Below are 18,042 nucleotides of genomic sequence, written 5' to 3'. Positions count from 1 at the left end.
AAGAAGAAGAAGAAGAAGAAGAAGAAGAAGAAGAAGAAGAAGAAGAAGAAGAAGAAGAAGAGGAAGAAGAAGAAACAAAGGGCTTAAAATTGTTTCTCGTAACCGTATATTGGTTATTTTCTGCTTAGTTTCATTATATAGTAAATATTATTTACATCATTTCAATTTCATTATATAGGACTTCAAGTTTATCATTGAGTTTTGATAAAGATTCGGCTCTTTCTAGTTTTGAGGATAGCTTTGTGTCTAAACGGCTCAAAATCTCTTTAACATCCTTATCGCCGTTTGGATCGAACTTAGTAAATAGTCCTTGAGAAGTATCTAAATTAATTCTATCCGTCTCTATCCCAGTTAAAGGGAAATTTAAATCTGATCGTCTCTTTTGAAGTTCCTTTTCCATTTTGGAGCTATTAAGAGTTTTAATTTTCTTGAAGTCATTAAAATATCTCAAATCCAGCTCATATGCAAGTTTAACCAGATTATAGTATTTCTTTAGATCATTAAGCTGCTTGATTTCGGCCAGAAGATACGTTTCTAATTGAGTCCTTCTGCGAGACATTTGATCGAAGTTTAGCGAGCCCTTGATATCTCCACGTTTTGAGGAGACCAATGACGTTCCAGGAACAGGAAGCTTTGTAAATTTGAGTCTTGATTTGAATGACCGACTGTTCGTTTCGTCAAGCCATGACTTAACGAGAATTCTTTGCGTTTCGGTTACTTTTTTATTGAATTTCTTTGATTTTGGAGTATAATACCGCTCCGCAGTTTTATTGAGGGCCATCAGTAGTATTTCATCAACGGATTCAATACCCTCATCATCCAACGGCTCCCATAGCTTTTCTATGACTTTTCCTGGGATTTTTTTTTTGTTAGTTTCTGACTCTATTTGCTTGATCCCAAGAGATTTCCCATTCAGTATTTTTTGTCTCTTCTGTTCAAATGAATAGTTATCTCGAACCTGGTTTTCTAGCGGATGAGTTTTTTTATATAAACGTTTTCCCTCCTCATCAGCTCTTAATTTGTCTTGCTCCAAGTTTTCTTCTGTCCCAGTAACATTGGAGTGGGAAGGCATCACATCGCCCCGAGTGATATCTGCGTCTTTTGGATTACTCATCTCGTGATTGTCGTCCTGACTACTGGAGGTCAGCATCGTTCAATTAATGATCAAAATTTTTGATTTTTGTTGTAAGATTTTTAGTTTTATTTGGGTGGTTACGCGACTCTCAGCCGTCTATATATTGAGATGCTATATAAAAAAAGCTCATTAAATACAATAGCAATAGAGATAATGCCCAGCAAACTATCGGGCAATAAGTTTTGCATTAATTCTTAGTTCAAGAGCATTATAACATTCACGAAGGAGTTTCGAAGTAACACCAAAATCATTAGATAGTTTACTGAATAACTTCTCCTCCATGGCCGATAAATCACTCAAATTTATCTTAGTCGTTTCTAAAGCCATACTTTGTAGGATTTCATTTAGGGACAGTAATTTTGGTTCCCTGGCATTATTCAAGGAGTCACTTCTATTGTAGCTGCCAGGCTCTACATTAAAAATTTGAAATAATCTTCTCTCCATTATAGACAACTCAGAACCGGTCAGAGGCTGGTGTTCGGCACCGTTGTTTTGGGATTTATTAGTCGGAGGAATTATATTTTCATACAACCATTGACAATACTTTTCTGTCTTTGTGTCAGACCAGTTCAATAGGTCTAACTTACTTGAGGTAGAGAAAGAGTACTCACCGTTCAATTCATGCATATCTATTCTCTCCAACCATTCTTTAAGATTTATTCTGGATTCATCAAATGCAAAATGAGTTTTTATCGTAAAAATAATTAATGCTAAAATTTTCAAGTCGGGAAAGTCTATTAGATTTGAACTGCTCCTCCTTGTGCGTGACTCGAATACTAGTTCTAAGGTTTCATCGAGTTTATTGAACAACTGATTGAATAAGATAAAAAGATTTGCAGCGGAAGGAAGGATTAATGATTCAGAAAAAATTCTAAATATTAACAAATAATAGTAATTTATGGATCTTTTTAAACAATTTCCCTCTAGCAGATTTGTCCGGAAGCCATTAATCTGAATACTAGAATATAATTCATTTTTTATAGGTAAGGTTGGGGGTTGTAATAGCTGAAAGTAGGATGAGGGTAGTTTGTCTAAATAATGCTTTGGTATCAAATGTGTAGTTCTCACGTATGGGATTTTATTTGTCCTGATGTTATCTATTAGATCTCTAACGTAAAGAGGATACGCATTTAATTTTAAGACTGATAAATAGATGATAGATATCAAGTCCAATGCATTAGGGAGAACATTTTGTGGATCATTATATCTGAAGTGAATCATTTCATCAACAGGTTCTGAGTGGCTACTCCTTAAACAAAACTTCAAACACCTAAGCCAGTGAGTTTTCACTATAATCATGACATCCCCAAGAGAAGACTCATCCAACATTAATCGAACAATATGTTCTGTTTGTCGTTTCAATAATACCTGGAGACATCTTAAATAAAGCTTACGACCATCATTTCCATATAACCTTCGATTGCTATCCCTTGCTTGCATCGCTTGTGACAGTTCAAATGTCAGAAATCCATAATCAGCTCCTAGACCTCCCAACGGCACGTTTAATCTTCGAGTTGACACTATACCTTCGTCATGCTCATCATTGATCTCTACATTACCATCCATTACATGGCCATATTGGCATATTTTCATTCCATCGCTGGAACGATATAGTCGTGATCTGCAGTTATCGACACCACATATTGGCCCCTTGATCCACTGAATCTGTGACATTAGGTTAGTTAACTCATTCTTATTATCTCATCTCAAAATTTCCTTACTCAAAATGATACTCGGGGTATCACTTTGTGCAGGTTTTGACATTTAAAAGTCAACATGATGCTCCGGGACCTAAGCACCGAAGACGTTAGGAGCGAGTGCTACATGCTCCTCTCTGTTGTGCGAATATGAGAAAACCAATAAAAGTGGGATTGGTACCGCAATGGTTTGTACGTTAGGAGACCGTTTCCCCCGTTGTTCGGGGATTAGAATATTTAGATCGTTAGTATAGCAAAAGTAACGACGACCTCCACACAGCCACTCATACTTTCTGTCCTAAAGTTTTTTTTGGAATTGCAATCCATACTTTAAATGTAGTTATTAGGTTTACTCTCATACCGAAAGGATCATTAAATTGAGATACTTATTCATGTTATGCCAATACTATAAACTGAGGTAAAGATACTCAATATAGTCATATCCGTCTATCGGGATAAAGCATCGCCGATTACAACAAATTCGGTCAGGGTTGAAATACTTTGGTAGTTAGAAAGCATTGGATTTAAGAGATTTCCGACTGATATAATGTGGTGAATATCATAATCGCCGGAGATTGACGTGCCTTCACTACTATTTGTCGGTCTTAGAAACAGCACCCCCGAACCGAGTCCGGTGCAAAATTTCTTAGACCCATCTAAATGAGGGGACCCCATAGTTTTGCCCCCCCTCAGCTGGGGTTGTTGAAATATATAAAGAGGATGACACTCCCTTCAGTCACATTGTAAATTCTAATTGTCAAAGCATTTTTTAAAGTTGAAGAATGTTCAAGAATACAGTTACGAAGAATTTGATTAATTCAAAACGGGTAACCGCAAAGGCCATGTCGAGATTATATTCCAACTTACCCTTATCAGTACCGGTCACGTTACCTAATGGGACAACATACGAGCAGCCAACTGGTTTGTTTATTAACAACGAGTTTGTCTATCCCAAGCAGAAAAAGACATTTGAGGTTATCTCCCCTTCTACAGAGGAGGAAATAACTCATATCTACGAAGCAAGAGAAGAAGATATTGACATCGCAGTCGCTGCGGCAGAAAAGGCATTCAAATCTGACTGGTCTACTGGAGACCCAGAAGGTAGAGCTAGGACATTGATCAAGTTAGCTGATTTGATTGAAGCTAATTCAGAAACTCTTGCCTATATTGAAAGTTTGGACAATGGTAAGTCCTTAATTTGTTCTAGAGGTGATGTTGCATTGACTGCAATGTATTTCAGATCTTGTGCCGGCTGGGCTGACAAGATTACAGGTTCCGTGATTGAGACTGGTAGCAGCCATTTCAATTATGTTCGTAGAGAGCCGATTGGTGTATGTGGTCAAATTATCCCATGGAATTTCCCACTTTTGATGGCTTCTTGGAAATTGGGGCCAGTTTTGTCTACTGGTTGTACTACTGTTCTTAAAACTGCCGAGTCTACGCCATTGTCGGCATTGTTCCTTGCAAATTTGATAAAGGAAGCAGGTGTCCCTGCAGGAGTTGTCAATATTGTCTCTGGTTTCGGTAAGATCGCTGGTGAAGCTATTTCCCTGCATCCAAAAATTAAGAAGGTCGCATTTACTGGATCGACTGCTACAGGTCGTCATATTATGAAAGCTGCTGCTGAGTCTAATTTGAAGAAAGTTACTTTGGAGTTGGGTGGTAAGTCACCGAATATTGTTTTCAATGATGCTGATGTTAAAAAGACTGTCCAAAATTTGATCACTGGTATTTTCTATAACACTGGTGAAGTCTGCTGTGCTGGATCTAGGATCTATATTCAAGATGGGATTTACGAAGAAGTCTTAAGTGAATTTAAGAAAGCTGCAGAAAGCGTTAAGATTGGCAATCCGTTTGAGGAGGGTGTTTTTATGGGCGCTCAAGCTTCCTCTAACCAGTTATCTAAGATCTTGAAGTACATTGAAATCGGAAAAGAAGAAGGAGCTACTTGTCTCACCGGTGGTGCAAGGCTCGGCGATAAAGGATTTTTCGTTCAACCAACTATCTTCTCTGACGTTGAAGAGAATATGAGAATTGTTGAGGATGAAATTTTCGGACCCGTCGTTACTGTTAAGAAATTTTCTACTGTTGACGAAGTGGTAGACTTGTCAAATGCTTCTCAATATGGCTTAGCTGCTGGTATCCATACTGAAGACATCAACAAAGCCATCGATGTTTCAAACAGACTTAACTCTGGTACTGTCTGGGTCAATACTTACAATGACTTCCATCCAATGGTTCCATTCGGTGGTTACGGTCAATCTGGTATAGGTAGAGAAATGGGAGCCGAGGCTCTTGAAGGCTACACCCAAGCCAAAGCTGTTAGGGTCGGCATTACCAAAAAGAACTAATTTCCACAATGAAATGAAAATAAATGACCATAGTCTTTCCTAGTGCTTGTAGTGTAAAAGTTTAGATAATTGCTGATATTCTCTTGCTGGCGTAACCTTGTCGTATTCTCATATAAGTAGATTTTGCAGATACAATCCTCCTAGACAACAATACTACGAATTATTCTTTGAATATTGCTTTATTCTTTTGTGTATAAAGTGTGTAATGGGTTCTGAAATATGAGTGAGAGGGGACAGCACTTCGGGCAGCTGAATCTCTATATAATCTACACTAGCTTCTATGTAAAGAACCCTCATAATCACGTGAGTTACTCATGATTAAATTATTTTGTCTTTACCGGGCTCATTTGAGGTCCTTATATGGAAGCTCGAAAATGAAACCGGACACGCCCTCAAAGTTTTCAAATTTTTACAAACCGGCATATAGAGTAAAATTCCTGGTGCGTGCAATATAGTAAAGTGAAAGGTATCACCGCTTCCAGTGAAGAAAAATTTCAACGAAAAGTTTTTCAATACAACGTCCGTAGGGATAATACATAAATTGGATAAAAAATGGTATGTTAAATTTAAAACAGTAGCTGTGAATATGTATTTTCTCTAGCTTAGCTCACGCTGAAGGGGATTGAAGAATGATATAAGAAGGGAGCAGGGAAGAGAGGAAAATTTGATATAATTGACATAGAGATGAAACTCTAAAGCATTTTTAGGGAATATGAATTGTCTGATACGTGTGATGAAGCTTGGATTCAGACTGGACTCTTTAGCTGGATTTGCATCCATCGTGGCGTAAGACAAGAGGTCTATGGGCCACTTAAAGTTATTATGGCATGACATTGAACTTTTATATTTAGTGTTCTCGCTCTCATTATTTGTCCCTAATGACAGCTTGAGTTATAGCTTTTGAACAAAAGTGCTAGAATATATTCACTTGTTTTTTAAGCAAACTACTAACTATTTCCTAGAGTGACTCTGTTACTATTAGAACCCGTAAGGTCATTACAAATCCATTGTTGGCCAGAAGACAATTTGTTGTTGATGTTTTACATCCAAACAGACCAAACGTATCTAAGGACGAATTACGTGAAAGGTTAGCTGAGGTTTACAAGGCTGATAAAGATGCTGTTTCTGTTTTTGGTTTCAGGACCCAATTTGGTGGTGGTAAATCTATTGGTTTTGGTTTGGTTTACCAGTCAGTTGCTGATGCTAAAAAGTTCGAACCATCTTACAGATTAGTTAGGTACGGTTTGGCACAAAAGGCAGAAAAAGCATCTAGACAGCAAAGAAAACAAAAGAAGAACAGAGACAAGAAGATCTTTGGTACTCAACGTAAGGCTGCTAAAAAGGCTGCTAGAAGAAATGCTGAATAAACTGATTAAGATCATTATTAGTTCACTCTCACCTATAATTGTAAATTTTCGGGATCTTTGAATAGACAAGTAAAGTATCTATTTCAGTTTAGCCTGTGAAGTTGTAAGATGCATCTTTAATAAAAAAAATAAGATTTTTAAACTTTATACCTAGTACTGTAGATTATTCAAGCGATTCTGTAGTTTGTGTCACAACTGAAATTATTGATAACATCTAAGAACCAATACGAAAATCTTTCATATTTGCCGTATAATCATTCGAGATCACATAAATTTCAGGATGTCTGAAAGGAAAGGGATCAATAAGTATTATCCTCCCGATTGGGATCCTACGAAAGTCCCTAAAAAGCTAAAGCCAAAAAGCCTGACAATAAAAGTCAGGCTTGAAACTCCATATTCTATGAGATGCTTAAAATGTGATGAATATATCGGTGTTGGAAGGAAGTTCAATGCCAAGAAGGAAATAACAAAGGAAAAGTACTTGAACATGAAAATACTTCGAATACATATAAGTTGCCCGCACTGCAATAATCCCATAACTTTCAAGACGAGCCCTCAAACAGCCGGGTATGTACCTGAGACAGGCGCAAGGCGAAACTATACACCAAAGCAAAGTATTTCAAAGGTGCCAGAGGACCACATTGAAACAGAAGATGAGATATTGTTGAGGCTAGAAAAGGAAGAACAAGAGAATAAATCATATCAGATTTTGAAAGAGAAAAGAAAGAAGAATCCTTTTTGGAAACAAACGGAATCTTTAAAAGACAGCGATGGCAACATAATGGAAGCTTTAGAAAAAAGGTTGGACGAGCAGGTACGACAGCAACAGTTGAATGATGAGTTGGAAGATTTACAACATCGAAGTTCCAAAATACAAGAGCAAGGAGGTACTGATATGTTACTCGATAAAGCCGAAAAAGAGATGGCATTACACCACCAAGCTCTGCTGTCTCAAGATGATGAAGATGTCAAGTTAGCAATGAATGCATTTAAGAATTTGGATTCAATAAGGACGGATTTGGGCTTCAAAGCCCAAAACAAGCAGCATCTAAAAGGGAGGGGCCAATTCCAAAAAATCAAGGTTAGAAGAAAAGAGAATAGTAGAATTGAGTCTCGTAAGCCGGAGGAAGAGGAAAAAGATCCTATTCAGCTAATTGGAGGCTATAGTTCGGACACAGATGAAGAATAGTTACTTTCTCATCAATTTAATAATTTGGTTGCAAAACTTTTCAAAGACATATATATATAGACACAAAAAGATTCTGAAGTAAAGCTTATCTTTTTTTCTAATAACGAGTAGAATAGAAATGTTAGGTATAATTTCAGTTTGTATGATAAGCGGATGGGCTGTTGTCTCTATATCTAGTTCTGTAACGTTCTATGTAAGGCTCAGAAGAAACCAAATAAGTAAAGGATATCAACAGGAAGTTTTCCGTGAGGTGGCAAAATCAAGGGCATTAAAAGGTTCGAAGGAAACTAACGTCATTATATATCGGCTCAAGCCAGAAGAGGGGTGTTCCAGCTCTATAATAAACGTATTTAACTTAAACAATGGGTGTTTGCAATATCGTTTTATAAAGCCAAAAAATCAAGTGAATCACGAAATTAATCTTTATTGGCAGCAAGAATTCGTCCTTCAGGAAATTCCAGATAAAGGAAATTCAGCTATTATATATAGCGCTTCGATTGGAAAAAGTGGTTACATTGAATTCCAGAGAAATGCAACTACTAATCTAAAAAAAGAAAAAGTTCCAGTATATCAAAGTATCTTGAATCGCTTAAAGCTCTTAAGATCAGAGGACAATAAATCTCAAAATAACCACCAAGACGAAAAGATATACATTTCTTCTAAACTTGGTAATGAGCTATACGAATTCAAGATTTCCGGGGTTGATCAAGTCAACGAAGGACTGAAATTTGTTTACAGGTGGAAATCTTCGACAGGTATGTTAAAGAAAGTAAGTAGATTTGACAACTACAGCAATATGGCGGTAGCGGCGATAAGAGCAAAACGAGGTACTCATGATTTTGAGGTTGAAATAGACAAATCTTTGATGTTTATTGACATTGTTTTATGTACGTCACTAATATTTAATTCAAATTGATGAAAAATTAGTTATAGTAAAAGTCATTCAATGTTCCCGTAGGTAAAGAAGGGGGCTCAATGCTTTTATGATAATCCTCTTGAATTGTTATCAAATGCGAAATGACCTCATTCGTCGTAGATTTATCCATATCCTTACGACACAAACAAATACCTCTAATGTATTCTACCGAGCAATAGTAAAAAGACCCCAAAATCTCATTTTCCCACATTTGAGGAATGAAATCTAAGGGGTCATCACATGTAGCCAAATCTCCTAAAAATTCTATCGCTCGCAAGCTGTTCAACAAATAAGCAGAGTCTTTTCTAGTAAAAAGAGACTCGAGCCCTTCATAAAATATGGTAACATCCCTTCCAACGCCTTCACTGAAAGATTTAAACTTTTTCACAGCCTTAGGGTCTATCTTTTTGCCAGATCCATGTAAGATATTTTCGTACCCAATTCTTATATAAGCAGAGATGAAAGTATCTAATAGAATGTTGAATGTGACCAGATAAATGTCATAGGAAGCATAACCCCTCAATTCTTCCATGTACTCAGCGATTGTCTCTACTATCTTCTCTGCCATGTTTGGTTCATCGGATTTCTGAGATTTACCATCATCATACCATGATTTTGAGAATACCGTTGACAATGCTGGATACAAATCATTCACTATTATATCAACAATTGTTCTAATTACCTGCGCATTAAGCTCAGTACTAGGAGTTAAAGTATCTTTGAATGCTTGTTCAATTCGCTCTTGGTATGCTGTGTGAACCTTACTCATATAATTAGGTAGAAATTTATCTTGCAAGCGATCTGTATTGATTTCATAGGTATTACCCAACGCTGTCAAATATTCCATTAAACCTTGCCTTGAAATTTCACTGAGCTCTTCGCTGGTCATATTATCTAGATCAATAGGTTGCTCGGGAGCCTTTCTTCTGAACAATCTCTTCGTTTTGCTCTCTTTGATCAAGTACCTCTCGTTATTATATATTGACATATATTTATCATACTCTTCTTCAATGACCTCTTGGTAATTAATTGCTCTTTTAATATAGCAACGAGACCAATTTTCAATCACACCAACAAGAATCTTTGAGTAACCAGAATCTGCAGCCACATCTGCTTGTTCTTTCAACATAGTAAGGGGCGTCTTGAAATCAGGTAAAACGTATACTTCTCCATCAACCTCTAGCAAAATTAAATTATCTTGAGCGTCTTCATCCTCAATAACCTGGTGATACGTGTAAAGATCAGGAGGATCTTCTCTTTCTATAAAAGTTTTCGTTTCTTGTTGAATTAAATTTTCATTCCATTCCTCCATCTTCGCTACTATTACTGCAACGTAGTCTTCAAGGACAACATTCTTCAAGTCATCACCAATAATTGATTTTTTTTCATTGATTGTATTCCTAGACAATTTCTTAGGATTCACTTCCTCATCTGAGGGAGTGTGAAGAGCCACCACGAATTTACTATAATGAGAGTCATAGCTAAGTATTTTAAGTAAGTCTTCAGCCGGCGGATCAGTTTTGACTATTTCCATAGTAAAGTTATGTAGTTTATCATAATAAACGTTTTCGATAAAAGAACATACCCCCCAATTTGCCGGAAAATAAGGATCTAATGTATCAACAACAAAAACCAATTCATCTTCAAGCCAATTCAAATTGTCAAATACGAGCATCTTATCTTGACTGAAGTGCTCAACGCACATTTCAAATGTTTCAATTAAACTTTCTTTCAACTTATCAAAAAAAAACTTATGATAGTTTCTTTTGAATCCTCTGAAATTAGCATAATCTATAACTCTGATATCTCTACTATTATCTAGAGAGAGTTTCTCCATCAACTCTAATTTGAGATCTTCCACTGTCTCGTATTCTACAATATTGATCAATTTACAAACCAACTCAGTGTTACCTTCTTTTAGGGCCTCAGTGCAGCTTATTATAATTTCTTTGAAAAGTTCATCAAAAGCAATAATTATCTTTCTGATAGGAGAAATTATTCGTTTCACGATTGATTTTAAGTCATCTGTCAAGGTACTTGAATTTCTCTCTAGGTAATCCTGAAAATTTCTGACCTGAGTCAAGTTATAATGTATTTTCAATAAATTTGGTAGGGTGTATGACGTATCTTTCGTTACTTGATCAAGCTCTTCTTTAATCATTCCGTTGATGTAATCACAATATGACTTTACATTTGAGATGTCGCCATACAAGTTCTGCACTTGAGCAAAATATTGATTGACTGCTGTCATTTGCTGAATAGTGGAGTAGTTCGGTATATTTGTTATAGAATCCTCATATATCTGATTGATTTTATTTAAATTTGCGTTAATGGATGTTAGCTTATTTGCGGAGTCGTTCAATTTTTTTAAATTAGATGTCACCGTATCAATTTGGACCTGTGATGTATTATTCAATTTGACGTCTATTGATGCTTTTTCTTTTATAAACTCCTGGCGTAATGACTGGACTTTAGCCAAATCATCTTCCACCTGAATCATATGTGCTATTCTTGATAGTGCTGCATCACTCATTGTTCTTAGGTATAATGTATGTAATTTAGCTGGTCTATAAAATTGTTGATATCTATATTCAAGTTCAATGAGACTGCACATACCAACTAGTTCTACATGTTTACCATTAAATTCTCACTAAAAACAGCTACTGAGATTGATCCAATTTGAAAGTATGTTTTCAAAATATAACATCCCTATTTACATAAGCGATATAGGTAGAGGAATTGTAGACAAACTTCGACATAGTTATCGAGAAATTCAATTCAAGATAAGATTTTTACGCAAACTTCCTTTACGTAAACCATGCCACTGCTATTTCCAGTGTGGATCAGCCAGCTCTTAAGCTGTCATAATTCAAGAGTTGCCACCTCTTTTATTGTTATTTGTCGGGTTGGGTTGGTTTTGGTTATGATGACCGTTATATCTTCTGTTTCCATGGTAAAGATGATTATTATAACTAGAATGAGAATTCTGTCCAGCATAATGAGGTGATGTTCCTCCCATTACTAAATTTCCATTCACAGGGCTTCCTGCCGAGCTTCCAAAACTTCCTGGAGGAGGTATGAAACTAGTCGGTGGCAAAAAGGCAGAATCTCCGGCAGCATACATGGGGATAGGTGGCTGACCCATGGGTCCACTTCCTCCGAATTGTTGTTGATACATCATCGCTGCATGAAACTGTTGCTGTTGTTGTTGTTGAAAGTGGGCAGCCATAGCCGCAGCAGCTTGCTGCTGTTGAGGTGATAAAGGATACTTACTTCCATTAGGTGTAGGATAGCCACTTTGAATGTTGGGAGTTCCTGTCAAAGGGCTCTGTATGAAGGGAGATGTAGACATACTAATTCCAACTCCTTTGTTCAGAGTAAACGGGAATAACTGGTCATACGTTTCATCGATAGTATAGTCCCAAGTAGGTGGGGTTTGAAATGTCTTCTCAAATACAAGAGGTACATTCTTCTCATCCAGGATCTTTCTGGCTGTCACGAATAAATTAAATGCAAATTTAAAATCGTTAGTCTTCTCTTTCTGTCCCTCCTCAGTGGGAACTTTGTCAGTTCCTCCGAAGAACTCAGATGCGGAAATTTGGTGGTGTCTTTTGGAGTTTCCACCGGTATTATTTCCAATTGAAAAGCCACTAGAATATGGCCTAAGATTATTCAACCTGGATGCTTGGTTATTCGGTGACCTTATATACTTAGGAGGATTGGGCAAAATTTGAGTTTGTTTGCTCGAAGGGGTAAAAGCTGCTGCTTTCGGGTTCAACTTGAAAGCAGGCTTGCTTGGATCCAACTTTTTTCTAGCAGCTTGACTTTTCTGATTCTCCTGTTGTTTCAAAGCCTTCTCGATCTCCTGTTTCTTTAAGATTTCATCTTGCTTAATTTTATCCTTCGTTAAAATTGGCAAGAGATCTGTAGGCATTTTATGAGGGATCTTAAAATTTGCACTGAACTCACGTAAAGAGTTAATTTCACTCTGAGCATTTAGTCTAAATGACTCCATTTGCTGACCAGCCACAGGAGGCTTAGGAGGTATAGAATCCGGTTTAGATGTACCCAATTGGTTTTTGTTATGTTCAGATTTGCTCACATTTATTTTAGGATCACCTTTTTTAGATGTATTGTCTGCCGCAGAACTAGAAATTATTGCTGGGTCATTGTGATAATGCGCTGCTCTCTGTCTTGGAGGTACATATTTACCTGGACCCTTAAGTAAGGAAGCAGAATCTTTCGAAATGCTAGAGCTTCTTAGTGCTGCCATTAATTCGTCACCCCTTCTATCAACTCCAGAATATTTATCCTCTTCATCAAGCCCACTATCATCTATTTGCAACCCTCGCTCTTCCAAGACGTGGCGATCATTCGAGACCAGGCCCTCTATTTCCTTAGCTAATCTTTCGGCACGCTCCAATTTCTGCTGATAATCGGGAGCTGATTTATCAATTCTAGTTGTATACAAGTGCTCATCATAAGTTGAGTCAACGCCAAATCTCTCCTCATTAGCTTTGAATTGGTCCCAATTTCCTGTGTTATCGTCCTCGAGAGAAAAGGTTATATCGTTGTCAGTTTCGTCGGGGACCCATCTTTTGAGCTCTCTTTGCTTGATTTGAGTTTTTCCAGATATATCGGTATCTGTTTTAAACTTTGAGTCACTACTCGTTTGGGAAGTAATTGTAGCAGCCGAAGGAAGCTTTTTGAATGATTCGCCGGCATCTAGATCGTTGAGTTCTAGTTCAACTAAATCCTTAGCTTCAATGATCATTGTTTCAGGAAGATCATTGTCTACGTTACTCGTTTCATTGAGCAATCCCTTTCCAAAAGACGTCGGGTTTCTTAAGACCACAGAAAGTTGAGATTTACCAGAAGATGCTATATCTCCGTTCACTAACAATCCTTGATATTTCGCACCAGAGGAGACCGTAGCAACACATTGCTGACCGAGGCCCTTAGCGATTAAATGTAATAATCTTTCATCTCCGAGCTGATCGTTATCACCATTCTGTTCATTAGGATTGTTGTTCAGCCTTGTTTGAGCATGACGCCCGCTTGTTTTTTGACTCACGGAACGATTATGGTGTGCCCTCATATCTTGTAGTCGAAGCCACTATTAGTTGCTCAGTTTTCTGCTGCCCTTATATCGTCAAATAAGTAAAATTGAAAAGCTGCGTATGCCTAAATTACTTGGTATGTGAATAAATTTAAACAGCCAACAAGCGTCAATTTTACACAGTTGTAATAATTTGGGTATGAATGAAATATGTGACTCCACTGAAAACGTAAAACCTAAACAAAAAACTAAAGATATCCTAGCAGTATTAAGTGCTCGCTTTCTTAGTGACCTTGAAAGTATAGTTTGGAGAACTTAAAGTTTTTTAATATTAATTATCAAAAAACTCAATATGAGCGATAGTGTCCCTTTTATCTAGTTCCTTATTTCTTTTTGAAATAGTGATACTTATGAAAGATATGAAGACTAGCTTTATATATGACTTCAAGCCTGACACCACCTTTTGTTGTTGATATCTAAGGGAATTCGCACCTACACGTAACGTCATTGAGGTCCGGGTAATCATAATTCATGCTACAACAAATATATAGTCGGCTTAACAGCAGATTGATTCAATACCAAGGCCGATGTTCACAGAGTCAACAACTGAATCCCAATATAACTTCACAAAGTCTTTGGCAAACTGTAGGTCTTGCTCAGAATAAGGATCGAGCTCCATATCAATTATATCTTGATATGTCAATTCGATACTAATTTTATTGGATTCCAATGAACGCAGAAGTAAGGATTCAGTATCACTGAAGTCTTCATGAGTATTGCTATCTGATGACTGCTCATCAAGCTTCTCAGTGATAATTTCATTTATCAAATAGAACCACTTTCTAGTAAGTTTATGGAAACTTCCAACAATACCTATAATTTGATGTAGTTTAAATCGATTCGATGAGTTACCACTCAGTGACGGTTGTGATTCTTCATTCTGAATTTTATTATTATCTGACACTTGGCCAGCACTTGCAAACCATGAGAAGGCTGACCAAATATATTCTCTCCATGATATAGGAGAAGTGGCCGATTTGAGCCACCACGCGGGTTCCAAGTCGGATATTTGATCTTGCGTTTTAAAAAACGAAAGGAGTGAATTGGAAGTCTTTATCGAGGCAATATCGTCTGCTGACGAATTCCTCCTTCTGGAATCACAAACGGAACCCAAACTTCTATATATTATTTTAAATTTTTGGTAGTCCTTCAAGGTAGATTTGATTCGCTTATTAAAGTCCAAAGAGATTGTTCCAATATCGAATGAATTCAATATTATAGTGTTCTCAATAACGTTTGATGGCAAAAATACCGCCACATCGAAAAGGTCCTTATGGTACATCAAGATGTCATCACTTGTAGATCCAATCCAATTACTAGATTGAAGAAGCTCAGAATTCATATCTTTTAATCCTATGTTGTAGACAGGTTCGGAGGAGACCTTAAAATCCTCGCACTTGACTACCTTTTCTACATCTTTGGGTACCATTGAAAGTAAAGATAGCAAATAAGTGAATGCTCCAACTGTATAGCAGTCAACATTAGAAGCTGTGTTGTTGAAGAATACGATCTTTTTCCTTAGTATGCATTCCTTGTAAATCACGAATACTAGGGGTCCTAAAATATCAAATAGATCGTACATTTTATTCAACAAATGATTCTCTATTGCAGCGGGGCTACTGGGAAAAAGCGAACTTGTCAATTTGTCAAACATATCTTCGAAGATAGAAATATCATCAAATCTTGCGTCATTCAAAAACTTAGTAAGATTTGAATCAAGAATGTCGATATATTCCCATCCGTTTTGAATATATTCATTAGGCTTCCATGACATTTGGTGAGGCTCGCATATTATACCCAATGAATACATTTTGATATTGTCACGATTTAGCTGTTCGTTGGCTTCATTTAATTCGTTAGCTTCATTATTACCCCCAAGAACTCGTTGTTGAAACCTTGCAATACCATGATATAACTTACCATTCTGTCGATGAGATATAAGTATGGTGCTGGAGGCTGTATCATGTATTCCAGAAGGTAGGACTTTATAATCTAAGGAATTAAAGTTTAAATTATCTTGAGTTGATTTTGACCATACAAGCTTGTAACCAGACTTGATATCGAATTGAGCTAAGAATATCCCTACTACTTTCGAGAGCTTCGGCTCTAGCCTCTCAGCGGTATTGTCACTTTCAAAGCTTAAGTTGTCCATGCTTGAAACAAAAACTAGTAATGGAACGAGTGAGTCTTTTTTCTCTCTAATTTTTGTTTTGTCTCGTTATTAATGATCGTATAATTTAATGCTAACAACAGTACATAAAAGATAAACCAGATGAACCAGATGAAGTCATCTAAGCACTCTAACGATAAATCAAATGTAGGCCCAATATATAAGGACGAACGTTAACTGTAGACCAAAAATTAATATGTATCGACTATAAGATGGTTAAAAAAGTTAAAAGTTGAATGTGCATTAATACCACATATTGAGTTCTAAAGATAGAAATCTATTTATGATGTTGAAATTTCCTACTTGATTCATATAATCCCTCCTAGAAAGGATTGATTGACAAATGTTAAAAGTCAGAAAGATGAAACACAAACCTTCATTCACATGCTCAATTTTAGAAGCTTCTAGTCTTGGGTGAAAGCCTACGTTTTCGTCAGCTCTCATCCCCTGATTCTTAGTACAAAGTTAATTATCACCGCTATCAATAAGAAGAAGGAGAGCATAGTTGGACCAAACCTGTCGTCATATGGCCCCGTACCTCTTAATCTGATCGCCTTAGCTCTCCAATGGTACGTAATTAATGCATATACCATAGTCAACATAGCAATGAAAGTGAATAAACCGGCAGAAATACGACCTATAGAGTCTCCAAAGTTCAAAAGACCAACACCTAATGATCCTAATATTACAGTGAAATTGAGCCATGATAAGAAAGTTCTTTCATTAGCAAAGAAAACCTTCGGTTCAACCCTTGCCGGCAAAGCAATTCTTTTGTTTTGTGAAGACATTAAGTAACTTCAATTTCAGGAGTAGTATATGACGAAGTAAACTATAAAATATGTTCAGAGAAAGGAACTTATAGTATCATTTAATTTATTCGCACGTGGGTCTAGATGATCTCCCAATGAGTATGAACCTGCAAATACTCATTAACAAAAATGCAGGAATTATCATCGTAAATCAAGGCTGCTAGAATACAACTTTAGACAAGTTTTATCTCTTACACCATTACATGTTATTTCATAATTGTAATTAGTAAGAGTATATTCATTTAAAATCTACATCAACTAAATATAGTTCATTAGTATTAAAGTTACATATTACTTCTAACCTATTAATCCTGCTTCGTCAAGAAGAAAGGGCGAACAGTGATGTATGAATTACCAGAATTAGCCACACCTGCAAATGCATTATAGAACCCAATAAAGGCAGTTATAACACCAACAACGCCACCAGCTCTTGTCACACCAACTTTTCCAGAAAAGGCGCCACCTGCTAATAAAATAAATGTTAAAAATAATGAAAAAAATAACAGGGCAAAAGCTACCGTAGATTTCATAGTGACGAGGAACAACATGAATGTAAACATACCCCAAGCAAGCAAGAAAAAACCAATAGCATTTTCTAGCTGTGTCTCATCATCTCCATAAGCGGATACGATTCCAAAGTTCTCAATATTAATAGCCGCATAACTAACCCAAAATGCACCATAAGAGGTTAATGCTGTAGCACCAAAAGTATTTGAAACAAGAAATTCATAAACACCTGCCAAAAATTGAACGGCACCTCCATAGAAGCATGCCAATCCAACGACAACATTTGGTATTTGAATTCCCATGGCTTGAGCATTGTACATAGACAATACAAAGGTAGTCATAGAAAAAGCAGCTAATCCTAATGGCGACGGATTACCAAGTTTGTGTACTGGGTATGGTGCTAAACCTGGATTCAAGGAACCACCAAATGCACTCATCAATTCATGACGATAAAACTTTTGGTTTCCTAAAATAATGAACTCATCGCCCTCACCGTGTAGTTTAACAGAAGAAACCTTGTTATCCTTATTATCTTTTTCGACGGTTGAAAGTGAATCCTCCTTGGAGTGAGATGATCCTGCTGAAGACATGGTTATGTTTCTCGTACAATAATGAATAAATTTTCTTAGTCAAACTTTAGATTGAATATTATTAAGTTGACAAGAGCAACTTGATATTGATGTTCTTAATACTGTAGGCGTAATGCGAGACTTTTCGAGTGCTATAATACTAAACTGAAAAACCAGATTGACAAAAACTATCACAAACAGTAAGAATTTATT

At 36.7% G+C, this 18,042-nt stretch overlaps 10 protein-coding genes across 10 annotated transcripts; 3 read left to right on the top strand and 7 right to left on the bottom strand.

Annotated features, from left to right (window-relative positions):
- Positions 1-151: 151 nt before the first annotated feature.
- PRCAT00001231001 (uncharacterized protein) lies at positions 152-1,150 on the bottom strand (the record flags this gene model as incomplete). The annotated part of the gene is made up of 1 exon (XM_062951000.1): positions 152-1,150. The coding sequence occupies one exon, from the start codon at positions 1,148-1,150 to the stop codon at positions 152-154; it is 999 nt and encodes a 332-aa protein (XP_062808046.1).
- A 150-nt stretch (positions 1,151-1,300) lies between these two features.
- Positions 1,301-2,809, bottom strand: PRCAT00001230001 (uncharacterized protein; the record flags this gene model as incomplete). The annotated part of the gene is made up of 1 exon (XM_062950998.1): positions 1,301-2,809. The coding sequence occupies one exon, from the start codon at positions 2,807-2,809 to the stop codon at positions 1,301-1,303; it is 1,509 nt and encodes a 502-aa protein (XP_062808045.1).
- An 805-nt stretch (positions 2,810-3,614) lies between these two features.
- Positions 3,615-5,183, top strand: ALD5 (aldehyde dehydrogenase (NAD(P)(+)); the record flags this gene model as incomplete). The annotated part of the gene is made up of 1 exon (XM_062950997.1): positions 3,615-5,183. The coding sequence occupies one exon, from the start codon at positions 3,615-3,617 to the stop codon at positions 5,181-5,183; it is 1,569 nt and encodes a 522-aa protein (XP_062808044.1).
- Positions 5,184-6,830: 1,647 nt separating this feature from the next.
- PRCAT00001227001 (mRNA splicing protein) lies at positions 6,831-7,739 on the top strand (the record flags this gene model as incomplete). The annotated part of the gene is made up of 1 exon (XM_062950996.1): positions 6,831-7,739. One exon carries the CDS (start codon positions 6,831-6,833, stop codon positions 7,737-7,739), a length of 909 nt encoding a protein of 302 aa, XP_062808043.1.
- Positions 7,740-7,857: 118 nt separating this feature from the next.
- Positions 7,858-8,655, top strand: PRCAT00001226001 (uncharacterized protein; the record flags this gene model as incomplete). Its single annotated transcript, XM_062950995.1, has 1 exon — positions 7,858-8,655. One exon carries the CDS (start codon positions 7,858-7,860, stop codon positions 8,653-8,655), a length of 798 nt encoding a protein of 265 aa, XP_062808042.1.
- Positions 8,656-8,662: 7 nt separating this feature from the next.
- SEC6 (SNARE-binding exocyst subunit) lies at positions 8,663-11,188 on the bottom strand (the record flags this gene model as incomplete). The annotated part of the gene is made up of 1 exon (XM_062950994.1): positions 8,663-11,188. The coding sequence occupies one exon, from the start codon at positions 11,186-11,188 to the stop codon at positions 8,663-8,665; it is 2,526 nt and encodes an 841-aa protein (XP_062808041.1).
- A 336-nt stretch (positions 11,189-11,524) lies between these two features.
- Positions 11,525-13,753, bottom strand: PRCAT00001224001 (uncharacterized protein; the record flags this gene model as incomplete). Its single annotated transcript, XM_062950993.1, has 1 exon — positions 11,525-13,753. One exon carries the CDS (start codon positions 13,751-13,753, stop codon positions 11,525-11,527), a length of 2,229 nt encoding a protein of 742 aa, XP_062808040.1.
- Positions 13,754-14,270: 517 nt separating this feature from the next.
- Positions 14,271-15,926, bottom strand: PRCAT00001223001 (uncharacterized protein; the record flags this gene model as incomplete). Its single annotated transcript, XM_062950992.1, has 1 exon — positions 14,271-15,926. One exon carries the CDS (start codon positions 15,924-15,926, stop codon positions 14,271-14,273), a length of 1,656 nt encoding a protein of 551 aa, XP_062808039.1.
- A 458-nt stretch (positions 15,927-16,384) lies between these two features.
- PRCAT00001222001 (uncharacterized protein) lies at positions 16,385-16,732 on the bottom strand (the record flags this gene model as incomplete). The annotated part of the gene is made up of 1 exon (XM_062950991.1): positions 16,385-16,732. The coding sequence occupies one exon, from the start codon at positions 16,730-16,732 to the stop codon at positions 16,385-16,387; it is 348 nt and encodes a 115-aa protein (XP_062808038.1).
- Positions 16,733-17,058: 326 nt separating this feature from the next.
- ATO7 (Ato7p) lies at positions 17,059-17,850 on the bottom strand (the record flags this gene model as incomplete). The annotated part of the gene is made up of 1 exon (XM_062950990.1): positions 17,059-17,850. The coding sequence occupies one exon, from the start codon at positions 17,848-17,850 to the stop codon at positions 17,059-17,061; it is 792 nt and encodes a 263-aa protein (XP_062808037.1).
- Between the last annotated feature and the right edge of the window lie 192 nt (positions 17,851-18,042).

Source organism: Priceomyces carsonii (assembly GCF_900007245.1).
Source record: "Priceomyces carsonii strain CBS4050 genome assembly, scaffold: Debaryomyces_carsonii_scaffold_1, whole genome shotgun sequence".
Taxonomy (NCBI): domain Eukaryota; kingdom Fungi; phylum Ascomycota; class Pichiomycetes; order Serinales; family Debaryomycetaceae; genus Priceomyces; species Priceomyces carsonii.
Note: the sequence above shows the minus strand (reverse complement) of the source record. Positions and strands in the feature narration are given on the sequence as shown.